The 14,125-nt window shown below is 42.9% G+C and overlaps 1 protein-coding gene across 1 annotated transcript in view; it reads left to right on the top strand.

Annotated features, from left to right (window-relative positions):
- Positions 1 to 5,224: 5,224 nt before the first annotated feature.
- GTF2F2 (general transcription factor IIF subunit 2) overlaps positions 5,225 to 14,125 on the top strand; it is a 185,965-nt gene continuing 177,064 nt past the window's right edge. Inside the window, exon 1 of the mRNA XM_049853422.1 lies at positions 5,225 to 5,493. Coding sequence (XP_049709379.1) covers positions 5,428 to 5,493 — 66 coding nt within the window. The 5' untranslated portion in view covers positions 5,225 to 5,427. The remainder of the gene's footprint in view (positions 5,494 to 14,125) is intronic.

Genomic DNA, 14,125 nt, shown 5'->3' with positions numbered 1-14,125 from the left:
GAACCATTAGCCTAGCCAAGATGACACGTAACATTAACGATCACAGCTGGTCTAAGCACTACTAGAGTCCTCGGAAGAATTTCAGCCAGCAGTGAGTTCTTGGATCCTCCCTCCTAGGTTTATGTTTGTGTGTTAAAAGACTTGATACTTAATCAAGTAACTGGGGGAGTAAAGAATTCTGGAGTTACCTGTTTTGGGCACTGACCTCTGCATTCAATTCTCTGTTAATCACAATTCAGGGACATGGTCTCATGTCTCAGCTCTTGGAAGATGATACTTGAATGACGAAAAAAAATTTTTTTTTATATGGGGCTATATTGAGGGGTATATTATATCTACTCTAGCAAGTTGTTATAAAGATTGTTGTTCTTGCACACTGGGGAGTATATTCCAACTCATAGTGACCTCATACTACAGAGTAGAGCTGTCTTGAAGGGTTTTCTTGGCTATAATCTTTACAGAAGCAGATCATCAGGTCTTTCTCCCAAGAAGTGGCCGGGTGGATTCAAACCACCGATCTTTCTGTTAGCAGCATAGGGCTTAACCACTGTGCTACAAGGGCTCATTGTTATAAGGATTGTTGTTGTTGTTAGGTGCCATCGAGTCGGTTCCGACTCATATCGACCCTATGCACAACAGAACGAAACACTGCCTGGTCCTGAGCCATCCTTACAATCGTTATGCTTGAGCTCATTATTGCAGCCACTGTGTCAATCCACCTCGTTGAGGGTCTTCCACTTTTCCGCTGACCCTGTACTCTACCAAGCATGATGTCCTTCTCCAGGGACTGATCCCTCCTGACAACATGTCCAAAGTATGTAAGATGCAGTCTCGCCATCCTTGCCTCTATGGAGCATTCTGGCTGTACTTCTTCTAAGATAGATTTGTTTGTCCTTTTGGCAGTTTTTTTAGTATATTCAATATTCTTCACCACCACCACAATTGAAAGGCGTCAATTCTTCTTCAGTCTTATTCATTGTCCAGCTTTCATATGTATATGATGCGATTGAAAATACCATGGATTGGGTCAGGCACACCCTAGTCTTCAAGGTGACGTCTTTACTCTTCGACACTTTAAAAAAAAGAGGTCCTTTGCAGCAGATTTACCCAATGCAATGTGTCTTTTGATTTCTTGACTGCTGCTTCCATGGCTGTTGATTGTGGATCCAAGTAAAAGGAAATCCTTGTTATAAGGATTAGATGGGATAATATACATAAGATGCATAGCTGAGTGTCTATACAGGCCCTTATGAAGGTGAGGAATCTGGCTGCAATATCTGTCACCTTGTGGGTCTCCCAGTAAATTCGATGGATATTGTTAGGCTGTGTTCTCCTTTTCTCTCCCAGTTCCACAGACATCCATCCCCAAGCTGGAAGATGTTTGGAAAGGACAGGTAGGGAAAAAATTGTTCTTTGCTCAACAGTGTATGAGGACAGGTGCTCAGTAAATTGTTGGGTTTTTCCTCTTTCCCAATTTTATCATTTTTAAATCTTCATGTTTTCCTTTTTTCTCTACCCATTTCTTTGCCATTCTTTCTCCCACAACCCCTGTGTAGCATGCATGCACGCACATAAATTTTAAGGCTTCTTATAACTCATTGATCAAGGCCAAGGCACTAATTCTTTACTCTAAAGTCCACTACTGGAGTCCCCAGGTGTTGCAAATGGTAAATGTGCTTGACTGGTGTCTTAATCATCTAGTGCTGCTATAAGAGGAATACCACCAGTGGATGGCTTTAACAAACAGAATTTTATTCTCTCACAGTCTAGTAGGCTAGAAGTTCAAATTCAGGGCATCAGCTCCAGGGGAAGGCCCTCTCTCTCTCCTTCCGCTCTGGGAGAAGGTCCCTGTTATCAATCTTCTCCGGGTCTAGGAGCTTCTCTGTGCAGGAACCTCAGGTTCAAAGGACCCACTCTACCCCTGGCACTGCTTTCTGGATGGTATGAGGTCCCACTCTCTCTCCCCTCGCTTCTCTCTTTTATCTCTTGTAAGACAAAAGGTGATTCAGGCCACACCCCCAGGAAACTCTGTTTACATTTGATCAGGGATGTGACCTGACTAAAGGTGTTACATCCCACCCTAATCCTCTTTAACATAACCCAATCTTCCCTCATTAACCACAGGCAGAGATTGGGGTTTACAACACTGGCAAATTATATCAATCAGGAAATGGAGGACAACCACACAATATTGGGAATCATGGCCTAACCAAGTTGACACATATTTTTGGGGGACATAATTCAATCCATAACAACTGGTAACCAAAAAGTTGGAGGTTCAAGTCCAGAGGTGCCTTGTAAGAAAGGCCTGGTGATCTACTTCTGGAAAATCAGCCATTGAAAACCCTGTTGAGCACAGTTCTACCCTGACACATGTGGGATCACCATGAGTTGGAGTCAACTCAATAGCAACTGGCAAAGTCCTTTATTAGGGTGCTCCAGGCTACTTTACTACCCTTCTTTCATGGTCTCCTATTTCGATTTATTCCTTCTACTTCATCAAAGCTTAAAGGAGCTTTCTTCATCTGCTTGAACTCTATATGTTTTTGGGCCCTTTCCCAAGTTGTGATTCGAGAATACAGCCTTCCCTTTTAACACACTGCCTGGTTCCTGTCTTTCCTATTAGTTTTTCTAAAGTGATCTCAGAGACCTGATGGCTCTTCCTGGTCCTATGCTGCAGTGATGGGATTTCTTCGATTTTGTGCGTGGGTCTGATGTGTGATTTAATATATTACTTGCCATTCATACAATATCTTACTTCAGTGACTATTCACTCAACCAAAGCCTTTTGAAATGTGACAATGTGTCAAACACCGTGCTAGACATTATAGATATGAATAAATATTTCTGCCTGGGAGGAGCTCATAGCCTAGAAAGCAGAGGCAGGCATGTAAACATGTATATTTTAGTGCAGTGTGTTATGGGTAGGAGCCCTGGTGGCTAGTGGTTAAGTGCTGGTTCAAACTCTGAGGCCGTTCTGTGGGAGAAAGATATGGCAGTATACTTCCGTAAAGATTGCAAACCAAAGGGGGGGAGGGAACTCATTGCTGTGGAATCCGTTCCAACTCATAGTGGCCTTGTAGGACAGAGTACAACTGCCGCATAGGGTTCCCAAGGCTGTAAACCTTTACAAAAGTGCACTGCCACATCTTTCTCACACAGCACCACCAGCGCTCCCCCTTAAAGGTTAGGAAACCATATGGGGCAGTTCGACTCTGTCCTGTAGGGTCACCATGAATCAGAATTGACCCAATGGGCAACATGATTTTTTGGTTTTGTCTTAAGTGCCAGTGAAGTAAGTTAAGTGTCTTTCTTGTGGTGAAAAACAGGTGAAATTGTGCTGTACAGATCAGAAAATAAGCACAAATAAGCCCGTGTGTAACTTGCTTATCGGATAATCCGCCCCTGAGTGTCACACACTGTGATGTGAAGGGAAATGAACTTCCTCTGGGGCGTCGGCAAAAGGTCTCGTAGGAACTGATGTTTCCATTAGTCTTGAAAGATAAATAGAAGTTTATTCGAGGACGGGCTTATGGGAAGACTAGGGGATCCGAGGATAGGAAATCAAGTGTGAAGAGGCTCTGAAATAATTTAGGAAGAGCCTCACGAATTCAGGGAGGTCTGATAGGCTCAGTGTGGTTGTGAAGCCGTCACTGAGGCTTCCCGATCCGCTGCAGTTCCTACCCCCACTTGCAGCCCACCAAGCCTCCTGTCCTAACCGCTGTTTGGCCCCAGTGCGCTGAGGGCACTACCTGAGGCTTGAATTTGGCACCAACACCCCGCGCATGCGCAAACCAAGATCTCGGTGCCCACGCAGGCTCTGAAGAGCCGAGGCCTGGAACTTGACCCCTGATCTGAACTTTGCCAGAGCGGATGTTCTCCAGTACACAGCTGCACCGCAGCCCACTTGTAAAGTGAAAGTTCCCTTCCTTTACAAATAATTCAGCACCTGGATCTCCAAAAATGGACATGGGAGGATGGGGTGTCGGATTTGGGGCACCAATCCCACCCCCTAGGGACTGAAGGGCATAAAAGCTCTAAGCTCCCTTGGGGCTGGTAGCGCGTGGTCTTTTGGCTGCTAGGCCCCGCGTTCCTTGTCTGCACAAACAATAAATTTCCACTTTCTGTTTCCCTTACAACTGGCGGTGTGGCGTCTGTCATATTTCCATCTGCTAACAGGACGGGACAAGAACCCTCACTGGGTTACAGTGGGAAGTGTGGTAGAGTCAGGAGCAGGAGTGCAAAGGAATCAAACGGAGAGGACTCATGAAGCAAGGGGATTGAATTTTATTCTAGGGCCAAGTAGAGAAAAGAAATTTGTTTAAGCAGGGGAGTTCAACAATCAGGTTTGTCTCTTACGTGTTTGTATTGTCACTGACCTAATTAAGTCCAGATTTTGGAATCTAAAGACTGTGCTTACTCAATTATAGGTCCCCAGGGACAGCCTCTGAGTTGAGACACCGCTTTCTTTTCAGGTCTAGAAATGGCATGTTTTCAGATTACCTGGGGCAAATTAATCCAATCCCCATGCCCATTTGTGCTAGTTCACTTCCCGGGAAACTGATATTTGAAGAACTCCAATTTTTACTCTAGTTCTGTCCTTCAAAATGTTGTCTCTCTCTCCTTGGCCAGGGTTGGGCATATACTGACAGCTTCTGTCTCTTTAAATCCCATTGGTTATTCTGTTTTGATGCCCTCTTTCCTCAGTTAGGGAAACATTGGTGGTGTAGTAGTTAAGAACTATGTCTCTAACCAAAAAGTTGGCAGTTCAAAACCACGAGGCGCTCCTTGGAAACTCTACGGGGTAGTTCTACTCTATCCTATAGGGTCCTCATGAGTTGTAATAAACTCAATGGCAATGGGTTTTGTTTTGTTCCTTAGTTATAGGAGCCCTGGTGGTGCAGTGGTTAAAGCGATTGGCTACTAACCAAAAGATCAGGGTTGGAACCCAGTACCCCTGTAAGCTTACAGCCTTGGAAGCCCTATGGGGCCGATCTACTTTGTCCTACAGGGTCATTTTGAACTGAAATTGGCTGGAAGATAATAGGTTGCGATTTGAGTTTCTTTAGTTACGTTGACCTAGTCTTTAAAGGTACTGATGACGTTTTGGCCCGTCCCACCGTACGTTTTAATCAATCAGATAGGGCTTCTCCGGTAGCCACACCCACCCAAGCGCGGGCCGACTGGAAAGTTTGTCCCCAGCAACGCGCCGTACTGACGGTGGCAGTGCGCAGGCGCAGTTCCCGGCCCCCAGCGGCGTGTTCCTTTTTCCTCAGGTTTCCAGCTTCCTGGTAGCTGAGAAACCCTAGCTCCTCAGAGGCCACCTTCCTCCGCGGCTCGCCGGTTGCCCCGGACACTCCTCCGGCAGAAGTCCCCCAGCTGTCGCGGCCGCTGCCCCGGCTGCACGCCTCCACCGGCGACAGACTCATGGCTGAGCGCGGCGAACTCGATCTGACCGGCGCCAAACAGAACACGGGAGTGTGGCTGGTCAAGGTAATGTTCGCGGGACTCCCGCCTGTGCGCCCCCTGATAGAAATAGTTTAAGTGACTTACGATCGTCCCGCTCCGTACGGCTTTTAAAGTTCTTTTATGGCCATCTCATTAGAGCTTCACATACTTGGGGAAGTGTGGTCGTTGTTTTGCCCGTTTGCAGATGAGAAAATTAGTTTAGGGAAGCTGAGTGTCTTTCAGCCAATTGAGAGTCCAAGTATGCCTGGAATGGATCTGTTCCCCACGACCTGGCTTGCCCTGGTGCCCCGTCTGGTGTCCCCGATTTGAGCGGTGCATTTTATCCCACATCGAAGAATTCCTGAATCTTGTTGAAACGGATTTTAGTCTTGAGAGCACGCGGAAGAATCTACTTTCTCGGCCAGAAAGTAGAACGGAAGGTTGCTTACCCTTAAAATTGTTCTTTTAGGATGATGACCTTTAATAGGGCTCTCAGAAGAGTTCTGAACTAATGGGAGAAGAGGTCACTCGACCTTTCTTTTAGAGCACGATTGGGTCTCTTGAGACTGACCGTCAATAAATGTTTTATGTAAAGACTAGTATTGCGTCCTTTTCGTTTGCAGTCTGGGTTAGCCGTTAGCACAGTGTTTGTATTGACTTTTTTTATACTGAGAAGTGTTGTTTTTTGGGGGAGTTTCATAAGACATATGCATGTTCAAACTGTGATCATGACAGTCTTTGAACCTCGCATAAAATGTAGAGATCTTTGGTTTGTTAATGCTTTAGTTTACTGTCTTATCACACGGCCAAGTCCTCATCAGTTAAATATCAGAGAGGTTCTTCCTGTCCACCCCTCTAAAATAGCTCCTTTATGGTGATTTGGTAGCACGTCAAACTTTTGTTATATTCTTCAAAGTGTTTGTCAGAGTCTAAAGTGATTCCGTATTCATGCGTTCAGTGATGGTTACTCCCTGCCCCTCAACACCCACATACACACAATCACATTCCATTAGAACAGGACCCACAATAGTGTTTGGCACATTGGTAATTGCTCAGCAGATATTTGATGAATGAATGCATGATTTCATCCTTCAACCTTATCCTTAGTCTGTGGCACTCATTCGACTTATCTCACAGCCACATCAGCATGACTTAAAACGATCAAGTAAATGGGTGTCTCACTCCCAACTGGAAGAGATTGATTAAGGAGATAATCTGCTTTGTAGGCTAAAGAAAAGAGCTTGAAAAAGTGGTGAGAATGGAGATTATGGTTTTATGCTTGGAGCGCAGTAGATGCACAATAAATGTTGTTTGCCTTACAGGATTTGAATGGGTGGATCGAGCTATAGCATAGTATTCCATAGACCAAAAAATCTGTTGCCAGTGAGTTGATTCTGACTCATAGCGATCCTATAGGAGTGGAACAGAAATACAAGACTGGAAATGCATGTTAACATGATGCGTTCTGGAAAACAAAGAGGAGACTATTATGCCTAGAGCAGAGAGTTTGTGTAAAAAAAGCTTGGGACCATATACCCAAATTGTCATATCGTGAAACGGAGATGTTTTAGCTTTAAGTCAGTTGTTGTTGAGTGGATTCTCTCTTGATTTTAGTCTATAGAAAATGGAGGGTTTTGAGTAAGGCAGGGATGCATAAGATTCTTTTAAAAAGAAAATAAACTTGGCAGTATGCAGTATGCATTAGAGGGTAAGGGTGACCAGAGTCAGAATTCAGAAAGTTACCGCAGTAGCATAGGTATGTATGAGATGATGAAGTCTGAAGAGTTAGGAAAATGTTTTCAGTAAAAAATTGTCAGGATTTGCTGACTATCTTAGGGTACTTTAGAGAAACAGAACCAGACATATACATGTGTAGAGATAGAGAGAGATTGATTTATTTCAAGGAATTGGCTCACGTGATTGTGGGGGCTGCAAGATCAGTTGGTTAGGCAACTGGCTGTAGACTCCTGCACTCCCCAAATCTGCGTGTAGGTCAGGCGTTAAGAAGAGTGAAGAGTAGGAGTGTTCATATCTATTACGGTATGGAAGAGGAGTAGAACTCATCCTAGGGAAGCTTCCCTTTGCTTTTAAGGTCTTTACCTGATTGATTGAGGCCTGCCCACATTATAGAAGGTAATCTGCTTTACTTGAGGCCACCATATGTAATTTATAACAGCAACTAGTCTAGTGTTTTAGCAAACAGCTGGGCACCATAGCCTAGCCAAGTTGACCCATAAAGTTAACCATCAGTCTGACTAAATGAGAATGTGAAAGAACGTAATGAATCTGAAATTGAAGAAGTTAAAAGAATTTTGGTATTCTCCCCATATATGCACATTTGAATACATTTTATCTCTTTTAAAAAAAAAAAATCTTAAGCCGATGATTTGTTCTTGTTATTTCTTGCTTGCAAAATCATTGCTTCCTAGCATCAACTTGGTATGCAGTATTTCTTTTTTTATGTGTCAAGGAAATGAATGGACTTGTAAATACGTCTTTCCTGGGTATGAAAGGAATATGCTGGATATTTTCTCTTTCTTGCCAGTTCTTGTCCTCTGACAACCTTATTTCTGAAAGAGGAAGAGAATTGCTAGCAAATATTTTCTGTTGTAAAATCTGTCTATATCCCGCCTTTATTTGACAACTTTTATTTCTGTTCTAGTAAAAGGCGTCCCAATAGGCAATGGGGTTTGATTTGCACACCTAGCAGATAATATGAACTTGTTTCATTTGCACTGGGGTAAGTATTGAGGGTGATTTTCATGCCCATATCTAGAGAATACTTGGATTTTCATCTCTGAATTATAGGAATAAATTATATGAGACAGTGCATCAAATAGTGGTGTTCTGTTTCGTTTTCAGCTTTCTTTGTGTGATATTAAAATATGGCATGTAGCTTAGAAAGTGTTTCTTCATTCTTTCTCACCTAATTACATTTTGTAAATGGAACTAGGTGCTGATTTCAAGTCTTTATACTTTACATTAATATTTCTCATTATAAATAATACCTTAAATTCTGATCTTTGAGGGTCACTTGCTGCAAAATAAGTGGATTTTCTCCTAGAGTTTCTCAGTACTTACGAATTTTCTCTTACTCGTTGGTTATCTTGTACATATTTTATTAACTCCGTCATGAGACAGGGATAGAATGGGATAAGTATGGTAAGAGCCTTACATGTGAGATCTTTGAGAGTTTCTGGGAGGGAAAAATGAATGTTTATCTGACCAAGACAGGGAAGACTTTTTTAAAGGGGGTGACATTTAAGAAGAACCTATGGAGTTGGTTAGTTGGAAAAAACTTGCCAGCAGGGCTGGAAAGAAAAAGTCTTCAGGAAAAGGCAAGTATAACGCCACAATTTTTGCCTTATCAGGGAGCTAGTCCTTTGCAGTTTGCTTGGCACCTGGTCACACCACCACCATATACCCTACAGAAATCATTATTTTTAAATTGAATGATGTTTTAAAATACTCTAGCACAGTTCCTTTTTTGGCTTACAGTATTGTTATTGTTAGTTGCCATTGAGTCCCCTCTGATTCATGGTGACCCATGTACAATAGAAGGAAACATTGTCCGTGCTGCGCCATCTTCATGATTGTTGGTATGCTCAAGTCCACTGTTGCAGTCACTGTGTGTTTTGAGTGTCTTTCAACCTAGAGGAAACCCTGGTGGTGTAGTCGTTAAGAGTTCGGCTGCTAACCAAAAGATTGGCAGTTTGAATCTATCAGGAGCTCCTTGGAAACCTTATGGGGCAGTTCTACTCTCCCAAAGTGTTGCTATGAGTTGGAATTGACTTGATGGCAATGAGTTTTCAACCTAGAGGCTCATCTGCTAGCACTATATTAGTGATCCATAGGGTTTTCATAGGCTAATTTTTGGAAGTAGATCACAAGGTCTTTCTTCCTAGTCTGTCTTAGTCTGGAAGCTCCACTGAAACCTGGCCACCACAGGTGACCCTGCTAGTATTTGATGCTTCCAGCATCACAGTCACATGCAAGGCATCACAGTACAGCAAACTGACTGATAGGTGGGTGGTGGTTCAGTGTTTAGACTTCTGGAAAAAATCATCTTCTCTAGCTATTGGTTGGTTGAAGAGTAAGGTGCATGATGGGAAAGAGGAGGAGATAAAGCTGGCAAGGTTACTAAAAAAAAAAAAAAACCTGTCGCCGTCGAGTCAATTCCGACTCATAGTGACCCTATGGGACAGAGTAGAACTGCCCCGTAGGGTTTTCAAGAAGCACCCGGTGGATTTGAACTGCTGACCTTTTGGTTAGCAGCTGTAGCTCTTAACCACTATGCCACCAGGGTTTCCGGCAAGGTTATTAAGGGTGGGATTTTTGAAAGTCATGAATACCATATTAGGGCCTGAATGATAAGAACTGCATCTCTTTTTTGGGAATGGGGTTTGGGGCTATTGATCTAGTAGATCTAGTAAACAGCTTACTAGCCAACGGAATGAAGGGGTTTTTTTTAGCCCAAACAGCCTTCCTCTTGTGAACATTTTGACTAATCTTTGTTGGAGGAGAGAATTGGGACAGAAGGGATGGATGTCATTCCCTGTGAGTGTTGTGTCTTTCATTCAGCAACTAAGGTGCCACCAAGCTGAGCTTTATTTATTCACAGACAGGCATGTAGTTTGACATTGGCAGTCAACAAGAAAGCTATATACCAGGGAGAGATGAAGCTGGAATGGATGACACCCCAGAGCCATCAGAGCTTGCATTTATTATGCACCAAGTATTTTACACAGCAAACCTATGAAGTAGATGCTAGATATCTATATTTTTCACATGATAAAATTGAGACTTAGGGAAGTTAATTATGTTGCTCAAGCATGGAATAGTTATTCATATTTAGGTCTGTTTGGATACAATGCCAAGAATAGGAAATGTCTTTTTTCCTCTTGGATCCCTTTCATGGGTTATCTCCCTAGCAGTTCAGGGGGTGAAGTGAGAAAACTTTATGTCCCTTGTGTCTTATCCCCTCCAAATCTTGAGTTTCAGAAAAACATGGGAGTAAAAGGTCCCTGTCACAGGTCAGGTTACCTGAGAAGCTGACTCTGAGATGGAGATTAGCATGCAGGAGTTTATTAGGGAGTGCTCTTGGAATCTCCACCTGTGGATGAGAAAAGACTTAAGCAGGATTGGGCAGAGGGTGTGATATAGTCTCAATGAAAGCTGAGAATGATTCCTTAGAGAGAACTCCAAAGCAGTACTGAGTTGGGGTTAGGTATACCTGTGTCAACTAGTCATTGAATGTGGTTTGTCCAGGAAGAAGTTGTGACCTTGGGCAAGGTCCTTCAGTGGAGGCAATTCCAAAGAGGGCTAAGAGCTGAGGGCTGTCTATTGGCTGTACTCCTAGCAGCTGAGGGGGATGTCTTTAGGCTGAAGGGGGAATATGGGTGTCACATCACAGTGTCCACTACAGTGCCCTTAGTTAGCTTGTGTTCTGGGGGAAACAGGACTTTGAAGATTAGTAGATGGGGACCTAGATATCTGATGAAGCAAACTTTGCAAAGAAACTTGTGTAATGTTGGCACACGTTACTTTAGTGCCTTGGCTTGAAAAGCAAGTTTGGCCTTATTACTCTGCCTAGGTTGGGTGGATTGATTCATTAAGTCAACAAGCTTCTAGTACAAAAAAACAGACATACATGGTCCATGCTCTCACGGAGTTTGTAATCTGGTGCAGGAGACAGTCCCAGTGAAAACATACTTGCAAACAGATAAGGGTAGCAAAGCAAGGAATAGTTTTCTGTGAGTGTGAATAACAAAGGAACTTGACCTAATCCAGGAGGTCAAGGGAGTCTCCCTGAGGAAATAATGCTTTTAAGTGAATCATTTTTCTGACACTTTTCTGGGTCTTGGGCAATCTGAGGAAACATCCTCTATTACATCCTTTCCATCTTATTTTCTTTAATGAGCATGGGGAGAGTGGAAACAACACACATACCTCACGAGGGACATGTCAACAAGAGTGTTTGGGAACCTTGGAATCATATATCCCATTTTTTATTCTCTTCCTCCCTCTTTCTAGAAAGCCCATTTCCATAAGCTCTTGGTGTAGAGAGTTATATGTGATTGAAATGTTATCCTCATTGTATTCTATTCTTTTTCATTGTAAAAGTGTAGTATTTTGGCAACCTTTTGAATTAGACTAGTGGGTTTATCTGGGAACCTACTGTTTTATTATAGTAATGACAATATGGTATGAGTTCCAAACTATTGTTTTTATCATTTAACTTCTGGATCACAGTACTGTTTTTAAGTTGGCCATCACTTGTATTAGGTACAATTATCGTACTGAATTTCATTCTTAAATTTGTGATATATAGTCACTTCACTTAGAACTATTTTCTTGTCATTTAACGGCCTTACTTATAGTCAGTAGCTGTTTGGTCACAGATTCTTCTGACCTGGTTAACATATTGAAGAAGTTTGGTCTTATCCAAGACTTCCAAGGCTTCAAAACACTTTTTTTTTTTTTTTTGAAATTGTGCTTTAAGTGAAAGTTTACAAATCAAGTCAGCCTCTCATACAAAAATTTATATACACCTTGCTATATATTCCTAATTGCTCTCCCATTAATGAGTTAGCACACCCCTTCCCTCCACTCTCTCTTTTCATGTTCATTCGGCCACCTTCTGACTCCCTCTGCCCTCTCATCTTCCCTCCAGACAGGAGATGCCAACATGGTCTCGTGTCTACTTGATCCAAGAAGCTCATTCTTCCCCAGTATCATTTTCTATCCCATTGTCCAGTCTAATCCCCGTCTGAAGAGTTGGCTTTGGGAATGGTTCCTGTCTTGGGCTAACAGAAGGTCTGGGGCCATGGCCACCAGGGTGCTTCTAGTCTCAGTCAGCCCATTAAGTCTGGTCTTTTTTATGAGAATTTGGGGTCTGCATCCCATTGCTCTCCAGCTCCCTCAGGGGTTCTCTGTTGTGTTCCTTGTCAGGGCAGTCATTGGTTGTAGCTGGGTACCATCTAGCTCTTCTGATCTCAGGCTGATGTAGTCTCTGGTTTATGTGGTCCTTTCTGCCTCTTGGGCTCAAAATTACCTTGTGTTTTTGGTGTTCTTCATTCTCCTTTGCTCCAGGTGGGTTGAGACCAATTGATACATATCAGATGGCCGCTTGCTAGCGTTAAGACCCCAGATACCATTCTCCAGAGTGGGATGCAGAATGTTCAAAACACTGTTGTCTTCTCTTTATTTTAACAGCATTTTAAGGAACCAGCAGTGAAGGGAGAAGAGCGGGTAGGAAAAGGCCACACTCCACTGTTGGCATTGTCCCCTCTTTCCCTCGTAATTTTGAGCTAGATCTCTGAAACAAAGTTTCCCTCTAAAAATGAAATTAGATATATTAAAATTAAATTCTGTATCCTAGGTATATCCCAATATTACTACCACTGGATGGAGCCCTTGTGGTGCAGTGGTTAAAGTGCACAGCTGCTAACCGAAAGGTTGGCGCTTTGAACCCACTAGCCACTCTGTGGGAGAAAGATGTGGCAATCTGTTTCCATAAAGATTACAGCCTTGGAAACCCTATGGGGCAGTTCTCCTCTGTCCAGTGTGGCTGCTATGAGTCTGAATTGACTTGACACCTACAGATTTTTGTTTTTGGCCGTTACATTAATAGTATCGTCAGTGATATCCAGTCATAAAATAATAAGCATGCATCAGGCTGTTCTAGATGCTTGACATATAACAGTAAACAAAACTGACAAAATATCTGCCCTCATGCAGGTAACATCCTAATAAGGAGCAGGAATAGACAGTAAACAGACACATATATATCAGGTGATAAGCACGCTGAAGAAAAATAAAGCAGGGTAAAGGGAGTTGAAAGTAACTGGGGATGCTCTTTTAAATAGAGTATTTTAAGTTTGAAATGCCTACTGAATATTCAAATGGAGAATTTGAGGAGGCAGTTGAATATATAAGTTGGGAGTTTAGGAGAGAGGCTGGACTTGAGTTACAAATTTGGGAGCAGATAGAATGCAGATGGATTTAAAGCCGTGAGATTACCTACGAATGAGTGATGCTAGAGAAGAGGAGAAGTCTGAGGACTGAACCCTGGGCCCTCTGGAGTTAGAGTTTGTCTTAGCTATCTAGTACTGCTATAACAGGAATAGCACAAGTGGAAGGCTTTAACAAAGAGAAATTTAGTCTTTCACAGTCTAGTAGGTTACAAGTCCAAATTCAGGGTGTCAACTCCAGAGGAAGGCTTTCTTTCTTTGTCGACTCTGGAGGAAGGTCCTTGTCCTTAATCTTCCCTGGTCGAGGAGCTTCTCAGGCCCAGGAACCCCAGGTCCAAAGGATGTGCTCTGCTCCTGGTGCTGCGTTTTTGGTGGTATGAGATCCCCAACTCTCTGCTTCCCTTTCCTTTTATCACTTAAGAGATAAAAGGTGGTGCAGGCCACACTCCAGGGAAACTTCATTTACATTGGATTTGAGTAACCCAGTAAAGGATGGTGTTAAAATCCCACCCTAATCCTCTCAGCATAAAATTACAATCACAAAATGGAGGACAGCCAGAGAATACTGGGAATAGTGGCCTGACCAAGTTAATACACACATTTTTTGGGGGAATAATTCAGTCCATGACAGATGTAGAGACCGAAAAGGAGAGTCCAGAGCAGAAGGAAAACCAAGAGAGAATGTGGTGATTAAGAAACTAAGT

This window comes from Elephas maximus, chromosome 14 (assembly GCF_024166365.1).
Source record: "Elephas maximus indicus isolate mEleMax1 chromosome 14, mEleMax1 primary haplotype, whole genome shotgun sequence".
NCBI lineage: Eukaryota > Metazoa > Chordata > Mammalia > Proboscidea > Elephantidae > Elephas > Elephas maximus.
This window is presented reverse-complemented; position numbering and strand designations above follow the sequence as displayed.